The sequence below is a fragment of the Narcine bancroftii genome, chromosome 3 (assembly GCF_036971445.1).
Source record: "Narcine bancroftii isolate sNarBan1 chromosome 3, sNarBan1.hap1, whole genome shotgun sequence".
NCBI lineage: Eukaryota > Metazoa > Chordata > Chondrichthyes > Torpediniformes > Narcinidae > Narcine > Narcine bancroftii.
The window spans coordinates 324,221,246-324,244,588 of NC_091471.1; the positions used below are offsets into that span (position 1 = coordinate 324,221,246).

Sequence of the window (23,343 nt, forward strand, 5' to 3'; positions counted from 1 at the left end):
ACATACCTCCCAGGATACTCAATCTCTTCCACAGAACCTTTACTGTCCCCCTAACTGTGGAATCCCCCATCATTACAGTTCGCCTCTTCTCCTCCTTTCCCATCTCAACCGCAAGACCAGACACCGTGCCAGGGATCTAATCGCCATGGCTTCCCTGCTTGGTCATTCCACCCCCTCCCAATAGTATCCAAAGTGATATACTTGTAATTGAGGGGAATGACCGCAAGGGTGTTCTGTACTGCCTGGCTGTTCTCTTTCCCTCTCCTGACTGTCACCTATCTACCCTCCCCTTGCCTCCTGTCTATCATCCTCTCTGCCTTCTGAATGAGCTGGATTTCATCCAGCTCCAATTCCTTAACAGCCTGTCAGGAGCTGCAACTGGATGCACATCTCATAGATGAAGTCATCAGCGATCCTGCTGGCTTCCCTGACAACCCACATTCTGCAAGAGGAGCATCCCCTGCCTTAAACATAGAAGATAGGAGCAGGAGTAGGTCATTCGACCCTTCGAGCCTGCTCCGCCATTCAACGAGATCATGGCTGATCTTAAAGTTCAGTACCCTGTCCCCGCCTTCTCTCCGTAACCTTTAATACCCTTATACTGAAGAAATATATCTAATTCCCTCTTAAATATATTTAATGAACCTGCCTCTACTGCCTTCTGTGGCAATGAATTCCACAGATTCACCACCCTCTAGGTAAAGAAATTCCTCCTCATCTCGGTCTTAAATGGTTTGCCTATTATCCTCAAACCATGGCCCCGGGTTCTGGATTTTCCCATCATTGGAAACATCCCATCTGCATCCATTCTGTCCAGTCCTGCCAGAATTTTATATGTCTCTATGAGATCCCCGCTCAATCTTCTAAACTCCAGGGAGTACAATCCCAATTTGCGCAATATTTCTTCATAAGTCATTCCTGCCATTCCAGGTATCAGCCTGGTGAATCGCCTCTGCACTCCCTCCATTGCAAGAACATCCTTCCTTAGATAAGGTGACCAAAACTGCACACAATACTCCAGGTATGGTCTCACCAAAGCACTGTACAGCTGCAGTAAGGTATCCTTGTTCCTATACTCAAACCCTCTTGATATGAAAGCCAACATACCATTTGCAAGGCCAACATACCATTTGCCTTGGCTTCCATTCCCATTGTTTATGACTAGACAAAAAAATACGATATCTAAAACCTGCCCTTACCTGTGTATACCTGCTGAATCCTTTTTGTTCCTCGAACAGGGTGGCCCTTTCTGACTTCAACTTCTGCACCACCATCTCAGCCCTTATTCGCTGAAGCCCCTTAAGCCAAAGCCTTTCCTCTCTGACTCAGACCACTCCAGCAATGACCACTCCGCTACAGTCCCTCACTTTTCCAGTAATGTTTGGGTCACCTGACCTCGATTGCTCCATCAACTGCCTTCACCTGTCCCCTTTCATCTAGCTCCCTAGCCCCTTTACCTCTTCTGTCAGAGGCTTTGCAGCTTCTACCCTCCCACCCATATCCACCGATGACATCTTATTTGTTAGCTTGTGCTCCTCCCTCTGCCCCTTCCTGCCTCCCCTCCCCCCCACATTTTTATTCATTTGCTTATATTCTTGTGCCTGATGAAGGGGCCAGGCCAGAGACATTGGTTACCCCTTTACTTCCTATTGGATACTATGAGATCTGCTGAGTTTCTGCAGCACATTTGCATGTTAATACTATCAAGATAGACGCAGAAGCAGCAGTTTCTCCCTTTGGTGTTGGGATTTCTTAGTTACTCCTCAATATTGGTGACGTCTACTTCAGGATCAGTGAGGGAGCACCAAGATTGACCATGAAGTACGCTGCCTCTGCGAAAGCTATGCCTTCTCTCCGAGGATGATTCCAAGGTTGAGTCCTGACCTGACAAGACTCGATTTATGTTGCTGCTTCAATTTGTCTGCTACTGTTTTAGCATATCTTGTCTCCCTCTGTCCATTCTCCTTGATAGGTTCATGATATCCTGAGATATGGGCCAAAGAAGTACTTTGGAAGGACAGCCCTGGGTGGGCCTTTTCATGTTATCAAGTAAGTTCGATGCAGCTCCCCACCCCTTTCCCTTCCCTTTATCCTCTGCCCCATCACTTCTCACCTTCTTTCTCTTCTACTGTCCCAGCCTCCTACCCTATTACACCTGTTAGCCTCTGTTCCTTCCCTTTCCCCTCCCCTGCCCCAGAGCTCCTGATGAAGGGCTCAGGCCCAAAATATCAACTACCTTTTACATCCTGTGGATACTGTGTGACTTTCCGAGTTTCTCCAGTGCTTCATTTACGGCACATTGTGCTGTGACTTACTTGCTGAATCAAGTATCTGGACAACTTGCAAAACAAACAGTATCACTGCATCTTTGTCAATGTCCTGATAAATGAATTTTTTTTTAATTTAGACGATCCCACGAGTCCCATGCTGCCCAGTTACACCCTATTAACCTACACCCCCAGTATGTTTCCAACAGTGGGAGCCCCCAGGGAAAAACCCATGCAGACACGGGCAGAACATAAAAACTCCTTACGGACACTGTGAGATTCAAACGCTAGTCCCAATCACTGGCGCTTGTAACGGTGTGGCACCAACCACTAAGTCAACCGTGCTGCCTTTGAACATGGTGGGAGGGTGCAGGTCATTCTGCCAGGTCGAGATTTTAACAGGTCAAGAAATTTGTGACCATCCCTTTATTGAATCAGGATCAGGATTTATTGTCATGAGCAAGTCATGAAATTTGGGGTTTGCAGCAGCTTTCATAGAGCGAACATTCAGATTATAACCTCCTTACATGACTGTAAGAAAAATTTTAAAATAGTGCACAAGAAGTGAGGCCTTGTCTGGTTCATTGATTATTCAGGAAACTGATGGCAGCAGGGAAGAAGCTGTCCTTGTGCCACTGAGTATTCGTCTTTAGGCTCCTGTATCCTTAGCAGAGTGAAGAAGGCATGACCTGGGTGGTGGGGGGTCTTTGAAGATAGAGGCTCCTCGATGGAATGAAGCCTGGTGCCTGAGTTAACAACCCTCGAGTTTATTCTTGGCCTGATGTTGGTGCCTCCGTATCAGGCCAGAATGCTCTCCGCAGTACACCTGTAGAAGTTTTGAGAGTTTTCGGCGATGTACCGAATCTCTCAGACACCTCACAAAGTGTAGCCTTCTTTGTGATTGCATCAACATAGAACCTTCAGGACAGATCCTTTGAGATGTGGATACTCAGGAATGTGAGAACTTGACCCTCTCCACTACTGAGCCCTCGATAGGTCATGTTCCCCTGATTTCCTCCTGAAACCTGGTTTTGCTGACATTGAGCGCAAGGTTGTTGTTATATTGAACATCACTGATCAAAGATGCTGTTTTTTTCACAAAGGATGTCAATTTTTGAAATGTTAATGTCAAACGTGTAAGTACATTTTTCATATGCCCCACATTTTTATCAGCCTCAGCTCAACATGTACTTTGTAAGAACAAAACAACTCAAATAGTTTATATTATGGAAAGAGATTAAAAAATAAAAAAAAGATAGATAATGAATGTTCACATTAGTGCAGGACAATGTACAGATGGGTCTTCTTTGTAGTGATTTTTTTACATATAGATAAGGCCCCAAAGTAGTAATGTGATGTTCATTTGTCTCAGACAATTTTTCACACCTGTAACTGTTGCTGCCAACCTCTGCGAGGTTGAACTGGTGCAGATATGATGTATCACTGCATTTTGTTTTACCTGAGGCTGCAACGTTTCATAGAGCTACCTGCCTTGTTTAGCTAACCTCCCATTTATCCAGATTACGCTGCATCTGCCAATCTTTTGCCCATCTCCTAACCTGTCCAAGTCTCCCTGCAGCCTCTTGGAATATTCTTCACAGCTCTCACTGCCCCTCCCCCATCTTAGTGTCATGTGCAAACTTGGAGATATTGCAGACAATTCCTTTGTCAGATTATCATTATGCAATATATATTGTAAATAGCTGGGGTCCCAGATCTGAATGCTATGGTACCCCATGAGTCTGCCAGTTTGAAAAGGACCCATTTATTACCCCTCTCTGGTTGCTGCCTGGCAACCTCCACATCCGTACATTACCCCCTATACCACATTCTCTAATTTTGCTCACCAATCTCCTGTGTGATCTTATCAAGACCCCTTTGAAAGTATAAACCAAGCGCCACAACTACTGTCCACTCCACTAGTTACCTTTGGCTTGGCTTCGCGGACGAAGATTTATGGAGGGGGTAAAAAGTCCACGTCAGCTGCAGGCTCGTTTGTGGCTGACCAGTCCGATGCGGGACAGGCAGACACGATTGCAGCGGTTGCAAGGGAAAATTGGTTGGTTGGGGTTGGGTGTTGGGTTTTTCCTCCTTTGCCTTTTGTCAGTGAGGTGGGCTCTGCGGTCTTCTTCAAAGGAGGCTGCTGCCCGCCAAACTGTGAGGCGCCAAGATGCACGGTTTGAGGCGTTATCAGCCCACTGGCGGTGGTCAATGTGGCAGGCACCAAGAGATTTCTTTAGGCAGTCCTTGTACCTTTTCTTTGGTGCACCTCTGTCACGGTGGCCAGTGGAGAGCTCGCCATATAATACGATCTTGGGAAGGCGATGGTCCTCCATTCTGGAGACGTGACCCATCCAGCGCAGCTGGATCTTCAGCAGCGTGGACTCGATGCTGTCGACCTCTGCCATCTCGAGTACCTCGACGTTAGGGGTGTGAGCGCTCCAATGGATGTTGAGGATGGAGCGGAGACAACGCTGGTGGAAGCGTTCTAGGAGCCGTAGGTGGTGCCGGTAGAGGACCCATGATTCGGAGCCGAACAGGAGTGTGGGTATGACAACGGCTCTGTATACGCTTATCTTTGTGAGGTTTTTCAGTTGGTTGTTTTCCCAGACTCTTTTGTGTAGTCTTCCAAAGGCGCTATTTGCCTTGGCGAGTCTGTTGTCTATCTCATTGTCGATCCTTGCATCTGATGAAATGGTGCAGCCGAGATAGGTAAACTGGTTGACCGTTTTGAGTTTTGTGTGCCCGATGGAGATGTGGGGGGGCTGGTAGTCATGGTGGGGAGCTGGCTGATGGAGGACCTCAGTTTTCTTCAGGCTGACTTCCAGGCCAAACATTTTGGCAGTTTCCGCAAAGCAGGACGTCAAGCGCTGAAGAGCTGGCTCTGAATGGGCAACTAAAGCGGCATCATCTGCAAAGAGTAGTTCACGGACAAGTTTCTCTTGTGTCTTGGTGTGAGCTTGCAGGCGCCTCAGATTGAAGAGACTGCCATCCGTGCGGTACCGGATGTAAACAGCGTCTTCATTGTTGGGGTCTTTCATGGCTTGGTTCAGCATCATGCTGAAGAAGATTGAAAAGAGGGTTGGTGCGAGAACACAGCCTTGCTTCACGCCATTGTTAATGGAGAAGGGTTCAGAGAGCTCATTGCTGTATCTGACCCGACCTTGTTACCACAGCAGAGACAAACAGCACAGTGTAATAAAACAGGGTCAGCTCTAGAATGTTAGAACATAGAACACTACAACACAGAACAGGCCTTTTGGCCCTCAATGTTGTGCTAACCCATATATATATTCCCTTAAAAAATGTACTAAACCCTCCCTACCCCTTAACCCACCATTTTTCTTTCATCCATGTGCCTGTCTAATGGGTCTTAAATGCTCCCAATGTTTCAGCCTCCACCACCATCCCCGGCAAGGCCCCCACAACTCTCCTTGGAAAAAAAAACTTACCCCTGATGTTTCTCCTAAACTTCTCTCCTTTCACTTTGTGCGCATGTCCTCTGGCATTTGCTCTTCCTGGTGCTGGCTGTCCACCTTATCTATGCCTCTCATAATCTTGTCTATCAAGTCTCCTCTCATCCTTCTTCACTCCAAAAGGAAAAGTCTCAGCTCCACTAACCTGTTGTTAATTAATTGCAGGTTGTAGATTCATTGGGGGTGTTCCAAAGGCATGGACCCGTGGGCCAGAAGGGCCTGTTACCGTGCAGTATGTCTAAATTTAATATAGATAATTTCAATGGCAGCTGTAAAAAAAAAAACTACACTCTCTGAAACAAGCACAAGGGGTGGACCAGAACGTACACTGCACCCTTCCAGATGCACAGAAGTGTTGTGACTTGGAGAATCCAGACTGCGATGACAGGAAATGGGGGATGAGTGCTCACTTGGGCTCAGAGGAACTGCAACAGGCTGGTGTGAGACAGTGTGGGTGAGAAGCATGAATTTGTGAGGGGGAGACATGTACTGCCTAGATAGGAAATTGCTGGAGGTGTCTCTTTCAGGTTGTTCGGCGCCATCTGTACCCGCAATGATGACACAAACAAAGACTGAGGGGAATGATGGGCTTTATTGTACCAGAGACTGCTGGCCAAGGTCCAAGACTAGGAAATGAGCGGGAAGGAGAGGGGACTCGACTTTTATGGCCCAGTTACATGGGCAGGATGAGGGAGGAGTTAAGGACAGGGAGACACCCGGAGGGCGGGCCAGCCAGTGGACATAATCATACCACCACATTCACCCCCTCTTTAAAAAAAAATGGAACCCACCAGAGAACAAACAGCAATCAGGAGTGATAACAACAACAGGATCTTAAACAGAGGTGGAAAGAACGGACATCCCCCCCCCCACCCCCACCACACCGGCTAGAGGTTTAATCACACAGGCGACCTCCTCTTTATACCAGACCGCTGGAGAAACTGCGTGGCCGTGAAGCTCTCCTCCGGAGAGGGGGCCCACGAGGAAGAGTCCGCTGCAGGGATGGATGGGGTCAGAGTGCTGGTGGGTCCTCCGTTGCTTCAAAGTGGGTAGAAGCAAGGCAGGCAGCTCAGAGTCCAGGGTCGTGCTTTGGTGTGGCACAATCGGATCTGCAGCGTGGTCGGCAGCCAGGAAAGGAAGCTCAGGGTCTCCGGCCCTTGCCAGATCTCATATTGGTATAGTGTCCTCGTGGCCATCCGAGTACCTCACAAATGCTTATTGAGGATTTGCATGTATGAGGTGCACCACTTCAACCACTTCATCTGGTCTTATGGCCTCTGACATGCTTCCGAAGCACGTCATCAGCCAACAAGGGATGGAAGAACCATTCGCTGATCTCCTAGGGAAAGCAAAGAGGTGTTCATGTGGAGTGGTGTTAGTGGCGGTGCACAGTAATGACTGGATGATGTGGAGAGCCTCAGGCAAAATATCCTGCCAGACAGTGCCGTCCTCCCTTTCCACCTGGCCATTACATCTGGGGTTCTAGCTGGTAGTCCTGCTGGTCGCTATGCCTCTGGTCAAGAAGTACTGACACAGCTCCACTCATGAACGAGATTCCCCGGTCACTATGAACATAGTCGGGGTACCCAAACAGGGTGAATGCTGTGCAGGGCCTTGATGAGGTCATATCCGGGCAAGCGATTGCAATGGGGAACCTGGAGAATTTGTCCTCCACTGGCAGGAAGTAGGCATTCCTATTTGAGGTTGAGAGGGGGCCCTTGAAATTGACACTGAGTCTTTCGAATTAGACCTTATCGGCGTAGCTGGGCACCCATTGTGCGTAATATGAGAACAACCCCAGGCATCTCTTAAGTGCCTTCAGGGAGTTTGGGACAGGGAAACCATGAGGGGTCACATGCAGTTAGGGTCATGGGCAATGACACCATGTGCCACCACGCATCCAAAAAGGGCCAGGCGCTCTGTGTTGGACACACATTGTCCTTGCTGTACATCAAGTTGAGGGACTTGGCCGTACGCAAGAACTTTGCAAGAATTGCATCGTGGTCCTGCTGGTCATGGCCGCAGATTGTGACATTGTCGAGATAGGGGAACGTTGCCGTCAGCCCATGATCCTCCACCATCTGGTCCAATACTCTCTGAAAGGCAGAAACACCCTTAGTAACACCAAAGGGTACCCACAGGAAGTGGAAAAGCTTTATGTCCGCCTCAAAGCCTGTGTAAATTCGATCTGCTGGACGGAGGGGGAGTTGATGGTAGGCCGACTTGAGGTCAGTGGTCGAAAAAACTCTGTACTTTGCAACCTTATTGACCAAGTCAGCTATACAGGGTAGCGGGTAAGCATACAATTGGGTGAAGCGGTTGATGGTCTAACTACGGAGCCGGAGACTGAGTGCTGAGACTACGGGATGGTGCTGGAGACTAAGTGCTGGGACCACAGAATGGTGCCGGGGACTGAAGGTTGTGGATGGTCAGCGGTGCTTGGGGGCCCCCTGAACACCATCATCATGCTCCTGAACTGACTCTGAAAGTCAAGGCCCAGGAGGATCAGCTCACAGAGGCGAGGCATAATTAAGAATACAAAATCGTTATAACATTCTTCCCCCCCCCCCCCACCACCGTCAGCAACGCTACACAATACCCCCCAGATACTGGTCTTTTGGCTCCTTGTAGCCATTGAAACTGTCCCGGTCATGGGTCGGACTAGGAGGGAGAGTTTCTGGACCACGTTGGGGTGCACTAAACTTTCTGTGCTGCCGCTATCAAAAAGATGGTTTGTTTTATGCCCATTCACCTCAATCCGCATCATGGAGCTCAAGATCGGGTGAGGGCAGGCTTGGTTCAGTGTCATCGATGCCAGGATAGGTATTCCTTCATTATTGTCAGAGGGGAGGCCCTCCCAAGCCTCCATGTTGACCACGCAGTGTTTGACGAGGAAGAAGGCGGAAGTGGAGTCATGGTGGTCGGAAATGACATCATCAGAGCGGTAGGCCGAGGTGCTGGGGTTGAAAGCGGTGGCCGGCAAGATGGCGCTTCCCTTACCGTGCACGCAGTCAGTGCCGGAAGCTCCTCTGGAACGCACACCATGCTACTCCCGGACTGTGGCAGTACCTACAGATCTTCTGGAAATGGCCCTTTTTCCTGCAGCCCAATCACATAGCTTCCCTCGTGGGGCAGAACCGTCTCGCATGCCTGGATTGCCCGCAGAAGTTGCATCTCAAAGATGCCATTGGTGTAATTGCAGCTGTGGTCAGATCAGTAACACCCAATGATGAGTCCCGGGCCGAAGACCCTCCTGGTGGAATATACAGAGATGGCCTGCTTCTGCCCGCGATTGACATCGCGTGGCACTGGACCGAGTCTAAAGTCCTGATCAAGTCAATAGCCCTTTAGAGTGGGAGCAAATTCTCCTTGAGGAGTCATTGCTGGATATAATCCTAATCAGTTCTTCCATGCACTGGGTTAGTGAAATAGTAACCATGGTATCTCCCAGACAGTCTTTCCCAGTGTGACCAGGGATTGGACAAACTCTTCAGTGGACTCACCAGGCTGTTGTTTCCAGGTCTCAAGCAGGTAACGGGAGTAAACCACGTTCACTTTCGGCTTATACAGCACCCACAGCTCAGCCATCGCCTCGGTGTAGGTTGTGCTGCTTTGGATGGTCAGGAAGGCCCTCTGGCTCTCGTGCCTGAAGGGTCCTTAACTTTTTTTTCATCAGAGTCGACCACCTCAGCAGCACCGTCGAGGAAGTTGTTGAAGCAGTTCATCCACTGCTCGAAGAACACCGAAGCACCTGGGACTTGGAGGTCAACTTCCAGCCATTCTGAGCGCAGCAATTTTTCCATTACCAGAGACCTCCAAAATCTAGTACAATAAATTGTTGGGCGCTATCTGTAGCCCCAATAATGACACAGACAAAGACTGAGGGGAATGATAGGCTTTATTGTATTATAGACTCCTGGCCGGGTCCAAGGCTAGGAAATGAACGGGAAGGACAGGTGACTCAAACTTTATGACCCGGGGTCACATGGGCAGAAACAGGAAGGAGTTAAGGGCAGGGAGATGCCCGGAGGGCAGGCCAGCCAGTGCACATAATCATACCACCGCACAGACATAATTAACAATACAAAATCGTTATAAAATTTCTCCCCCCCCCCCCCCCCCCGTCAGCGACGCTACACAATACCCCCAGATACTGGCCTGTTGGTCCCTTGCAGCCATTGAAACCGTCCTGGTCATGAGTCAGACTGGGAGGGAGAGTCCCACCTACCTGCACCTTGCCTGTAACCCTCCATTCTCCTCCCATCCAATTTTTCGTTAAATGACAAAATGGACACTGCTGCTGTTATTTCTCCTGGAAGCTCATTCCACTCAGCCACCACTCTCTGACTGAAGAAGTTCCCCCTCATGTTACTTCTAAACTTTTGCCCATTAACTCATTACCTCCTGTTTCAATCTCGCTTACTCTCAATGGAAAAACCCAATCCACATTAACTGTACCCCTCTCATAATCTTAAATACCTCTATCAAATCCCCCCTCAACCTTCTACGCTCCGAAGAATAAAGACCTAATTTGCTCAATCTTTCTTTGTAATCTAGATTCTGAAACCCAGGTAACATTTTCATAAATCTTCTCTGCACTTTCTCCACCTTGATGATATCCTTCCTATAATTCAGTGACCAGAATTGCACACAGCACTTTAAATTTGGCCTCATCAATGCCGTGAACAGTTTCAACATCACCTCCCAACTCCTGTATTCTATGCTTTGATTTATAAAGGCCAGCATACCAAAAGCCTTCTTCACCACCCTATCCACATAAGATTCTACCTTCATGGAATGATGCACCATTATTCCTAGATCTTTCTGCTCCACTGCATTCCTCAATGTCATTCCTTTTACTACTACGTCGTGTTTTGATTATTCCTACCAAAATTAAGCATTTCACACTTTTCAGCATTAAACTCTATCTGCCACCTTTCAGCCCACTCTTCCAAACAGTCCAAATCCCTCTGCAGTCTTTGAAAACTTGCTTCATTATCCAAAATTCCACCTATTTTAGTATAATCTGTGTATTTGCTAATCCAATTTACCACCCCATCATCCAGATCATTAATGTATATGACAAACAGCAAAGGATCCAATACAAATCCCTGAGGCACACCGCTTGTCACTGACCTCCAGCCAGATAAACAGTTGTCCTCTACGACTCTCACTGTCATGTGGCACTGGCAGTAATCCCGAGATTACTTTTCAACTTTCTTTTCAACTCCCAACCTAACTCCCTGTACTCACTTTTCAGGACCTCTTCTCTCTTCCTCCCTTCGTCATTGGTACCTACATGTATCACGACCTCTGCCTCATCTCCCTCCCTGGCACCAGGAAGGGAAACAACTATCCAGTTCTCCTATCTGTGTCATTTGGGAGAGTTTATGTTGGGAAAAACACTCTTGGTCAAATAGAAATCCTGTGGGAAAATATTTCCATTTTAAATTTAGATTGAAATGATAAAGGACAGACCTTTCTGGCCCATTTAAACCCATCCCGCTCAATCACATCACACGTTCAAACACACCAACCCTGTACATTTTTGGAGGGTGGGAAACTGAAGCACCCGGAGAAGACCCATACAGATCGTGGGCAGAATGTACAAACTGTTTATAGTCAGCGACATTGCTTATTCATTCAGAAACATGCTACTTTCTGCTGAGTGGTGCTGTTTATATTTTCATTTCTGCAAAGGATGTACAAGACCACCATTATGCCTTTTCCGACTGACACCACTTTCCTTCTGTCGGTGATATTTTGCCTTGCCGCTGAGCCTCTTTCTTGGTTCTCTGGTCCACAGTATCTGCTACGGAGTCATGGTGCTGGTGGTGGTATTGCTACGACTGATGTCCGCTCCCGATGAGACGGTCCCTATGTCCTTCGCCCTCATCTTTGCCTGGTGTAACCTGATGTACTTTGCTCGAGGTTTCCGTTTGATGGGACCATTTACCATTATGATCCAAAAGGTAAAGAGAGCATCAAATGAACATGGGTCATGGGTGGAAGGTAAAATTTTAAGGGGAACTTCTCCACTCAGAGAGTGCTGAGAACATGCAGTGAGCTGCCAACCAAAGCGGGCTCAATTTCAACATTTGAGAAATTTGGACAGGTACATGGATGGGAGGAGTATTGACGTTTATGGTCTGGATGCAGGTCAATGGGATGAGGCAGAATAAATAGTTCAGCATGTTTCTCTATTCTATGGTTGTAAAGGCATATACAGTTTAGAATTGCATTTATCAGATACTAGATGTACATTGACGCTAATACTAACAGCAGAATAAATTACAATCTGAATACAACAGGGTTCATCACGATACCAATTAATCCAAATTGGCTATTAGTGAATCAACAAGTTAATTTCCATAGGACACGATAACTCAAAGACAGATTTACCACAGAGACTTGGAAGTTTAGTGTCTCAGAATCACAGAGCGATTCAAGGTAGAAGTGGGTCTATGTCATCCACACTAGTTAGACACAATCCATTCAAATCTCCACATATTCCCTTTCACCACATTTGGGCTGCTGTGTCCTGTTCTGGTCACCCTGCTTCAGAAAGATGTCATGAAGCTCAAAAGGCTGGAGAAAAGATTCCTATGGATGTCACCAGGACTGGGGACTTGACTTCTAACTTTACATGTAATTTAATCCCGGTAACAGGCCATTTCGGCCCATGAGCCTGTGCCACCCAATTTACACCCAATTAACGTACCCCTGGTACATTTTGAACTGTGGGAAGAAACCGGAGCCCCCGGGGAAAACCCACGCAGACACTGGAGAATGTACCATCCTTACAGACAGCGTGGGATTCACACTCCAGTCCCGATTGCTGGCGCTGTAAAGCATTGTGCTAACCGCTATGCCAACCTTGCTGCATCGAAGGAAAGACTGGATAAGTTGGGGCAAGTCTCTGGAGTGTAGGAGGCTGAGGAGGGATATTTCTGTGAAGTGTATGAAATCTTTATAGAGGCATGGATAAAGTGAATGGTCACAGCAGTGGGGAGTCACAAAACAGGAAGATATTTAAGATGAGCAGGAAAAGATTTACAAGGGAAAAGATTACAAGATTTACAATAATATGCCATTTTCTTTCACATTGAGGGAAGTAGACAAGTGGGATAAAAACACAGGACGACTTTCAATGCTGAGGACTGAGCATTAGTGGAACCTGGGTAAAAGAGTGTCCAGTCTCGGTCACAGAGTTAGAATTAAATGTTTACTAATATTGTTCTTCTCTCCGCAGATATTATTTGAGATTGTACTGCCGTTCCTGCTGCTGATGCTCATTGTACTCCTGGCTTTCACATTCAGTGAGTACTCAAAGCTTGCAATGCCTTAAAATGGCCATAGTTCCTCTCAGGTTAGGAAGGGATGACTTAAGGTGGTGTGAAACTGGAATAAAAAGGCACAGGTTCCTAGTAGACAGGAGCGGAAATCAGTATCCTTCCAACCCCCCCGAGCCAAGATACCAGGACCAAAAGGGCTGGACCAGAACTCATGGCAGCCAACAGCAGCACCATCCTCACCTACATCATACACACCACCCCTTTGCAATTCGGTTCCAGCCAATTCACATGGATGTTTACGCTGGCTGCAGTGTCACAACCATCGTTTGGTGCAGACTTCCTCCACACTCACTGTTTTCTGGTGGAAGGGAAGGGGTGACAGCTCATTGACGCAAACATTTCAAATCTTTCCCCTCAGCGAGGCCAAATTGCCAGCTCCGCCCCTGGACTCAGTCAAATGTTCGGACAACGAATTCACCAGGATGTTGTCGGAGTTCCCATCCATCATCATGCCACAATTTTCCACAACAGCCCCCGAGCATGGCATAAAGCACCACATTCCCACTCAGGGATATCCCCTGCATGCAGGTTACCACCAGATAAGCTTTGACTAGCAAGGGACGAGTTTAACAAAAGGGAGAAGATGGGCATCGTGCAGCGTTCAGGAAGCCCATAGGTTTCTACACTCCATGTGGCACCCAAGTCTGCAGGAGGATGGAGGCCATGCGGGGACTACAGGAGGCTGACCTTGGGTACCCAGTCCTGCACATCCAGGTCCATGGCCAGCCTGCACAGGGCACGCATCTTTTCAAAGATAGACCTGGTGCGAGGGTATCATCAAGTCCTTGTCCACCCAGATGATATCTCAAAGGCAGCCATCATAACCCCATTCGGTCTCAAGAATGCAGCCCAGACCTTCCAATGCCTCATGCACACAGTAGGATGAGATCTAGACTTTATGTTCATCTACCTGGATGTCATTCCCACCAGAAACACCTAGCACACCTGCACCTACTCTACTGCCACCTCAATGACCTTGGCCTGACAGTCAACCTTGCCAAGTGCCAGTTTGGCCAACCCATCATTGACTTCTTGGGGCCCTAGATTCACCATCATGGAGCTGTTCACCTGCCAGCGAAAGTGGAGGCCATTCGCAAATTCACCAGGCCCAATACAGTCAAGGGCCTGCAGAAATTCATTTTTTAATTTTTACCACTGTTTCGTCCCCTCAGTGGCCCGGATCATGCGCCTCCCTGTTCAGCTTGATGTCTGGCAAAACCAAAGAGGTAGCTTGGACAGAAGAAGCAAAGGCCGCTTTCGACCTGGCCTAGGACATTCTAGCAAACGCCTTGCTCCTGGTCCACCCCCGGATAGACATCCCCATGGCCCTCACTGTAGAAGCCCCTGAAGTAGCAGTTGGTGGCGTACTTGAACAGTTAATCGAAGGCCAATGGAAGCTGCTTGCTTTCTTTTGCTGACACCTGCATCCCCCATAGATCAAGTAGAGCGTGTTCGACAGAGCTGCTGGCCCTATATCTGACCATTCGACACCAGGTATTTCCTAGAAGGGAGGGAATTCACAATCTTCACCAATCACAAGCCCCTCACCTTCATGTTTGCCAAGGTGTCCGACCCGTGTTCAGCCCACCAGCAGCGACACCTGTCGTTCATATCTGAATTCACCACCACAATCAAGCACATTTCAGGGAAGAGCAACGTGATGGCCAATGTGCTGTCCCAGACATCCACCCAGTCAGTGCACGCTTTTACTCCAGGAGTGGATTATGAGACATTAGCAGAGGTACAACAGGGGCCCAATGAACTATCGGCATACCGAACCGTAGTCACCAGATTCTGCCTCGTAGATGTACAAATTGGGCCCAGAGATACCAATCTCTTGTGCATCACTTCCACCAGGCAACCTTGGCCCAACGTACCAACAACTTGGAGGCGCTGGATCTTTGATACTTTGCATGGGTTAACCCACCCTTCCATCTGGCCAACCACCCAGCTAATCGCAGATCACTTCATGTAGCATGGCCACTGAGCCAGGATGTGCATACACTGCCAGACCTCCAGGTCCATAAGCAACACACAAGTGGTTCAATAATATGCACGTGGACATCATCGACCGAGGAGCAAGGTACCTATTTAAAATGGTGGACAGGTTCATGAGGTGGTTGGAAGCTGTCCCAATCACCAACACAATGGCAGGGACATGTACCAGAACACTTATCACAACCTGATTAGTGAGGTCCAGGCTCCCCACCCACATCACCTCGGACAGAGAGGCACAATTCACCTCAGCTCTGTAGTCAGCAACAAATCAGCTCCACCACACGACTGGGTACCATCGTACCTGAAGTCAACCCTGATGGCAAGCCTCCAAGGGCCCATCTGGGTATATGAACTCCCCTGGATCATCTGCATAACCCCCAAGAACGACCTGGCAGCATCATCTGCCGAATTGGTTTACAATGAATCACTCACAGTACCTGGAAAATTTGTGTCTGCATCCTGTGACCAAGAGGACATACCAGCAGAGGTCCTCACACCAGCAGAGGTCCTGACCAGACTTCAGGAGAGACTCGGAGGATTGGCTCCAGTGCCAACATCCCACCATGGGGAAAGGCGGTCCTTCATACCCAAAGTCCTGTAACAGAGTGAGTAAGTGTTTGTCTGCCAAGGAGCCCACAGACCACCCCTGCAATGGCCGTATGAAGGACCCTTCAAAGTGGTACATCATAACAGTGCAACATGTTTTGGATGTGGGTTGCCAGGAGGAGACATTTACCATGGACCGCCACAAGCTGGCACACCTGCACATTGAGCACCCAGTCGTAGTCCCACCAGTCAAGAGGTGAGGGCAGCCACATAAAGCAGGCAGTGTATGGTTTCAGTGCCTCAAAGCACTGGTTCTGGGGGGGTCATGTGATGACTCACCCACAAGCCAGGCGAACCAACGCCAGCAGTTGCGATCAAGTCTGCAGTCAGAGACATACTTGGGAGCTCTCATTTTGGGGCAAAACAACGGACGAGAAGTTGATGTCACTTGCACCCCACACGAACGCTGGGACCTTTTAGTGCACAAGTTTGAATTGGTAAATTGGTTGGTTTGAAACTCTACTTGACTCAGCATGTTTCTTCCACTTGTGGTGGCTGATAGCCACAGTATCAAATTATTTCCAAATTTACATCCCAGAACCATTGTACATGAACAGGTGGGGTATTATCTTTCCATTTAATAAAAATAGCACGTCTGGCCCTCAAGAAAGTAAAGTATAAATTGTCACATTTAATTGGAGTTACTAAAACATCGTCTTCTCCAAGAGTCCTAAACAGCAACGAAGGGATTTGGTTCTAATTCTAAATTAATAATCACAGATAATGTTTGAAAAACTTCTCTCCAATATTTTTTTCAACTGGGACATGCCCAGAACATATAGAAATAGAAACAGAAATATCGTCTATTTTACATTTATCACAGCGAGGATTTTTAATGGAGTAAAAACGAGAGAATTTGACTTTAAATATGTGACAACTGCAGCAGACAATGACGAGCTCACCACGATGTTGTGTCAATCAGTTGGAAAATAGAGTCTCAAACCTCATTGGACAGCGAAAGGTCCAAATCCTGCTGCCAGACATATGTAATTTCGACTAAAGGGGTGTGTTTGAGACCTGTCAACTCGTCATAAATAACAGATGTTAACCCTTTACCAGAAGGTTGTATCAGAAAAATGTACCAAGAATATTCGCATCAGGAGCTCAAGGAAAATCAGGGATCTGAGATTGAATAAAATGTCTGATTTGTAAATACTTGAAAAAAATGAGCATTTGCTAAAAATTCCAACCAATTGTTCAAAAGTTGCAAAACTGTTGTCACTAAAAAGGTCTTTAAAACATTTAATACCCAATCTCTACCAAACATTAAAAGCAGAATCCTGCAAGTAAGGTGGTTAAAACAGGGCTTGCAAGGGAAAAGCCCTGAAATCCAAAATACCTTCTAAACTGCACCCATATTCTCAAACTGAATTTAACTTCCAGGTTGTCAGTAAATTTATATAAGGAAGGAGAAAGGGAGGACCCAAGGAGTGCTGAGATAGAAACATTTTTGGCAGAATTTAATTCCGTTTCTACCCAACCAGAACGGTCATTCGATTCTGAATTTGTAACAAGATCATAAGGTTATGTATATTGACTGCCCAATAATAATTAGGAAACACCATTGCTTTTAGACTTTTGAGATTAGCTTTATTTAAATGGGGACACTTTCTTTGCCATATATAGGATGATATAAGCGAATCAAGTGAGTCAAAGAACAATTTAAGACTAAAAATTGGTCTAGACTGAGAGAGATACAAAAATGTAGGTAGAATGTTCATTTTAATAGAATTAATATGACCAATTAAAGACATTTTCACGTACTCAAGCGAAGAAATTTTCCCTAAAAAAATGCATGTGATTCGTTGTAATTGTAATGTCAAGATCAGTAAATTGATCTCTCACAATCTTAAAAGGAAAATTAGAAAACATTAGTACATGAGAATTTTTAAAGTAACAGTTCACTCTTATGCAGATTTAATTTATACCTGAAACTGACTAAGTTGAGAAAGTAAAGAAGTATCAGGAAAAGCAAAAAGTCATCTATGTAAATGGAAACTTTATGTTCAGTTCCCTTCTTATTAATCCCTGAAATATCTCTGCACTCATGAAATGCAATTACTAGAGACTCTAAGGTCAAATCAAAAAGTAATGCACTTAAAGGGCAGCCTTGATAGGTTCCCTGTTGGAGAATGAAAGCTTTTGATTGTTATAAGTTAGTAAGAATTGAAGCAGTAGGACATGAATATATTAATTTAATCCACTTAAGAAAACATGGACCAAAATTAATTTTTTCCAAGATCACAATTAAGTATCACCATTCCACCCAGTCAAATGCTTTCTCTGCATCTAACGAGAGAACACATTCAGGGACTTCAGTGGGAGGTGAATACAAAATACCCAATAAATAATAAGAATAATGATTTTTAATAAAACCAGTCTGATCTCCCAAAAAAATTGATGGTGAAATGTTCTCCAGCCTATTGGCCAAAATGTTAGTCAAGATCTTCATATCAACATTCAATAAAGTAATGGGCCAGTAGGAGGAGCACTCAGCTGGATCTTTTCCATTTTTGGCTCTGAGCTTCATTAAAAGATAATTGAAGATTTCCCTGTTTAAATTAATCAGTTAACGCAGAACTTAATTGGGGTACGAGCAATTTAGAAAAGGATTTGAAAAAATCTACAGGATACCCATCCAGTCCTTATCTGACTGTAGTGAAAAGATAGCAAAAATTATTTCATCTTGTGAAATAGGTTCTTCCAAACTCAAATGATTATTCAGAGAAAGCATGGGACTATTTAAGCAATCCAAGAAACCCATCATTAAACTGTTATCGTTAATAAACTCAGAAGTATAAAGCCTAGAATACAATTCCCTGAATGGTCTGAGATCATATTACCATCATCCATCTGAATCTTAGTAATTTGTCTCTCAGCAGCAATTCCCTTCAATCGATTGGCCAAGAGCTTACCAGATTTTTCACCATGAATATAAAACTGACTTTTTCTCTTCAAAAGATTATGTTCAATGGGGTCGGGGGAGAAGATCAAATTTAGTTTTAAATTCAACTCTCCCTTTATATAATTCTGGACCTTTAACTTGTGCTTACTGTTGATCTATTTGTTCAATCTGATTAACTTAATCCAATCTTTATTAGCCTTCTTTATATTAGCAGTATAAGAAATAATTTGCCTTCTAAGATAAGCTTTCCAAATGTCCTAAACAATCAAACTAGAAATTGTTGAAGAGGAATTTGTGTTAAAGAAAAAAGTTATCTGCTCCTCCACAAATTCCAAAAATTCATTATTGGAAAGTAAAGTAGAATTAAAATGCCAGTGCCTCTTTGAAGGAGGGAGATCTGTAAAATCCATTGACAAAAAAACAGGAGCATGGTCAGAAATCACTATATTCATGTGATTGGGTCTATGAAATCAATTGATTGTCTATTAAAACAATATTCAATCCGCGAGTAAGTATGATGAACAGGAGAAAAAAAAAAGAATACCCTCTCCTATTGGGGTTAAAAAAGTGGCATATATTTGAGATACCAACGTTTAATAAAAAAGTATGAACTACAGAAGCAGATTTGGCTAAAGTAACAAGTTTAGAGGATGAATGATCCAAAGCCAGGTTAACCTAGAGGTTAACCATCAGGTTGGATCGACTGTGAATTCTTCATTGGCATTCATTTCAAGAGGAATAGTGTATAAGTGTATAAGAATAAAGAGGTGTTAATAACGCTCTCTTGGGCACTGCTGAGATCTCATTGAGAGAACTGTTTTTGGCATCGTCTCTTAGAAGGGATGTAATGATTTGGAGAGAGTACAGAGAAGATTTACCAGGATGATTCTTGGAACGCAGGGAACGTTTAGCGGCTCTTGGACTGTATTCATGGGAGTACAGAAGAATGAGAGGGGCTCTCATGGAGACATTTCAAATGCTGAAAGATTGGACAGAGTTAATGTGAATAAGTTGCTGTGAATCCAGGACAAGAGGGCACAGTCTTAGAATTAGAAGGTACCCATTTAAAACAGAGATGAGGAGAAATTTCTTTCGCCAGAGGGTCATGGATTTGTGGAATTCATTGCCACATCCAGCTATGGAGACCTGATCACTGGAGGAGTAAGGGGGAGACTGATAGGTATCTAATTAGTCAGGGGATCAAGGGATATGGGGAAAAGGCCAGAAATTGGAACTAGATGTGAGAATAGTTCTAATTTCTGGCCTTTTCCCCATGTAATCTTGTGAAAGCAGGGTCTAACCAACATTTGAAGTCTCCCCCCCCCCCCCCCAACTGACCAGCACCAATGAGAAAAGACTCAAATCTGGTAGACCTGTAAGAAAGCTTACAAGATATCCAACATGATCAACATTTGGGACAAATACATTAGTGAAAATTACCATTTTATTATATCATTTGCCTGTAATGATAATGTATCGATCATTTTTATCTGATATAACATGATGCAGAAAAGGCATGTTTTGGTTAATTAAACCAAACCCCCCCCCCCCCACCTTTAGCATTGAAGGAGGAATAAAAGAGTTACCGTCTCCTTTTTGACAAAAGACGAGAATTATCACAGCTACAAATATGGGTTTCTTGTAAGAAAACAATTTCAGATCTCGATTGTTTAACATGTCCAAAGACTTCCATTCATTTAATTTGATTGTTTAAACCTTTCACATTCCAAGCAAGAACCTTGATAAGATTTATCATGGTTTATAATTAATGTTATGAAGAAAACCAGGCACGAATTATTACCAAACTCCAAGTGGCCTCGTTGAAGCTGTGGAATAACACAGCTTACACAGCTTAATGTTTAAGACCAAACAACCTTTTAAACCTGATGCCTTAAACAAAAATACCCACCCTCCTTCCCAAACAACCAAAGGTTGCTCTTTGGAACTGTAATGGACCCAAAAAAAGACATTTTAGCCTCAAAATTATTCTGCTGTAAATTCTAATTTTAGCTTTTTTTCAAAAGAAGTTCTTATTAGTGTTTCCAAACAATATAAACTTGTATTTAAAGCTGCACCTAAAGTGAAAGACAAATAATTTATATTAAGGATTCACACTCAAGTCCCTAATGCATGTGCATAAATGTTGTAATCCCATCACCCTTTATCACGGTCGGTTCTAGAATAAAATGTGCACTTAGCGCGTTAATTTCTCAAGTGTTTCTAACCAATAAGTATCCGAAATAACAAAAAGGTGTCCCATTAATACTAAAAGAACAATGAATGTATACATCTCCACCTACTCCCCATTTCGATTTGCAGGCTCAGTAGAATAAATAGCCGAAACACATAAATGGCAAACTTTAAAATTCCACACACATAACTTGGACTATACATGTATATATTATTATTATTTCCCACGTTCATCTAATAACATGAGCACAAGAGCACATACAACATTTCATGTGCTATTAATAAGTCACTAACTAAAGTATCAAATATACATCTTTATTATTAAGATAAAATTAATGTATTCAACTTTGCACTCTCATCCAAGAAAAAGTAATCAAAATGTGGTGAGATTAACAGAAAGAAAAACAAACTTATATAACTGTAAACCAAACAAGGACTTCATCCCTTCCAATTAACAAAAAGGAGAGAACTGCCAGACTTCACCCAACCCAGGAAAGAAATGCTTCAGACACCAAATTCATGGAAGATTTGATGCTGAAGGAGAATCTTCCAAGAATCTTTCTGCCTCTTCTACCAAATTCAAAAACTTCTTGACACCATCAAAGAGTATAATTCAGTGGTGCTGGGAATAACAAACCGGGTTTAAAACCTTTCTTGTACAGTTCAGTCATAACTTCTCTATATTCTGCATGGAGATTCATGACTTCAGGACAAAAATTGTCTACAAATCTGATCTGTTGTTCACGATGTTGAAGAGCTCCTTTCTGACGGGCTTCACAAATTACAAAGTCTTTCATTTGGTAGCGATGAATCTGAAGAATAACATGAACGGCGTCCCGGAGCTGTTTGGGAAACAAAGAGCGATGTGCTCTGTCGAGATCAGGCTTAGTAGGAAGGAACTGCTTTCCAAAAGCATCTGTGAAAAGAAGTTGGTCAGTTGGCCAGTTTCAGTATTTTCAGCCAAGCCCAAAATTCAAATATTCTGTCGTCTGTCTCTGCTCTCCAAGTCAATAACTTTCAAAGTTAATTTAAAAGTGCTAGCAGACAGACCTGAGCAAAGTTCCTCTATTTATCCATATGATCGTTGATTGTATCCAAGTCTCGCTCCACAGACCCCAGATGAACATAATATCTCACAACGACTCTAAAACTTTTTCAACTGTAGATTTGACTTCTCATTGACTTTCTTTTACAGTTTCAGTTACTTCCAGTGTACGGTCGTTTAAAAGATCAGAAATGGAGTCCAGAGTCAGAGTATCTGTCTCTTCCTCCTTCCTGCCATTTTTTACAGCTTTAACACTCCTCGTCATTATTTTAAAATAATTAGCAATGAGAAGTAACAAGGGGACAAAGTATAAAGCACTTTGGTTGAAACGTTAGAAATGAATGAATGGAAGAAATATTAAAAAGAAAAGGAACATCTAACTACTGCTGCTAACATATGCAGTCACCAGCCGGAAGCATCTCTCCTGATCTAAGTGGAAAGAGTCTCCTCACATTTACTCTTGTCTATACCTCTCATAATTATGTAAACCTCTATCAAATCGCCCCTCCTTCTTCTTGCTCACCTACACCGTTGACTTTCGTTTATGAGTTCACTTGCCTGGATAGCACACAAAACAAAGCATGTTATAATATCTCAGTGCAGATGGGAGCAAACAATTCAATTCAGTTCTGTTGGTCTCAGTGATTCACTTCACACAGGATTAGCGCTGAGCTGATTTTTTGATCATTTCATTGCCTTTTTCCAGGTACCTACCTATCATTCCAGGTCCTGGATCCTGCCATGTGGGAACACTATGTGGATTTCAGCACAGTTCTATTCACCATGTACCTCCTCTTCTTTGGGCTTGTTAATATGCCAATCAATTGGGAAGTGATACAGCCTGATATGGCTCGGCTCCAGTACGCCATCTACACCCTGCTGGCTTTTGCCATCATGGTTTTCCTGGTTATCCACATCATGACTGAATTGATTCAAAAGATCACAAAGAAGCGCGATGACATTTGGAGAGCACAGGTTAGTTCCTACATTCATTTCTTCTGCACCAGCTCACCAGCTGATAAGTGCAGGTGACCAATGGAAGGCATTCACGTATCAAATCGTCACTGTCTATAGGGAATAGAGTAAATGCAAGGTAGAGTCTGGAACCTGGAAGCTGAGGGAACACTGAGGATTGCATAAAGAAACACAAGGTGGTAAGGTTTAGGAAGCAGGGAGGGCCTGCAGGAATTTGGAAAGTATGGGGAATGCATAAAAGGTCATTGGGATGGCAATGCTGGACGGGATGAAGGAAAACTCCAAAGCATTTAATGATAATGAATCTATTGTTATATTCACTGAAATTATTACTTGCTACAGCAAACAACTATGCAGTACACAGTAAAAATCCCCGGTATCTGGCACCTACATGGATTGCAGATACCAGATATGCAACTTTTCCGGTTTCCTGAAACTCACTCTTACAAAGCCTAATGCAATACACCTTCATTAAGAATAAACACTTTTAAAGACAAAAGACAGGGCAAAATGTAAAGTAATTTGA

At 44.6% G+C, this 23,343-nt stretch overlaps 1 protein-coding gene across 2 annotated transcripts in view; it reads left to right on the forward strand.

The window, feature by feature from the left end:
- LOC138759105 (transient receptor potential cation channel subfamily V member 6-like) overlaps nt 1–23,343 on the forward strand; it is a 95,167-nt gene that overhangs the window by 63,586 nt on the left and 8,238 nt on the right. Inside the window, exons 10-13 of one of the 2 annotated variants that reach the window (XM_069929016.1) lie at nt 1,973–2,049; nt 11,550–11,715; nt 12,996–13,062; nt 14,271–16,841. In XM_069929016.1, the coding sequence (XP_069785117.1) occupies nt 1,973–2,049; nt 11,550–11,715; nt 12,996–13,062; nt 14,271–14,446 (486 nt within the window). In that variant the 3' untranslated portion in view covers nt 14,447–16,841. Of the gene's footprint in view, nt 1–1,972; nt 2,050–11,549; nt 11,716–12,995; nt 13,063–14,270; nt 16,842–22,548; nt 22,818–23,343 lie in introns of those variants that run through there. The other variant, XM_069929015.1, reaches the window with a different exon arrangement.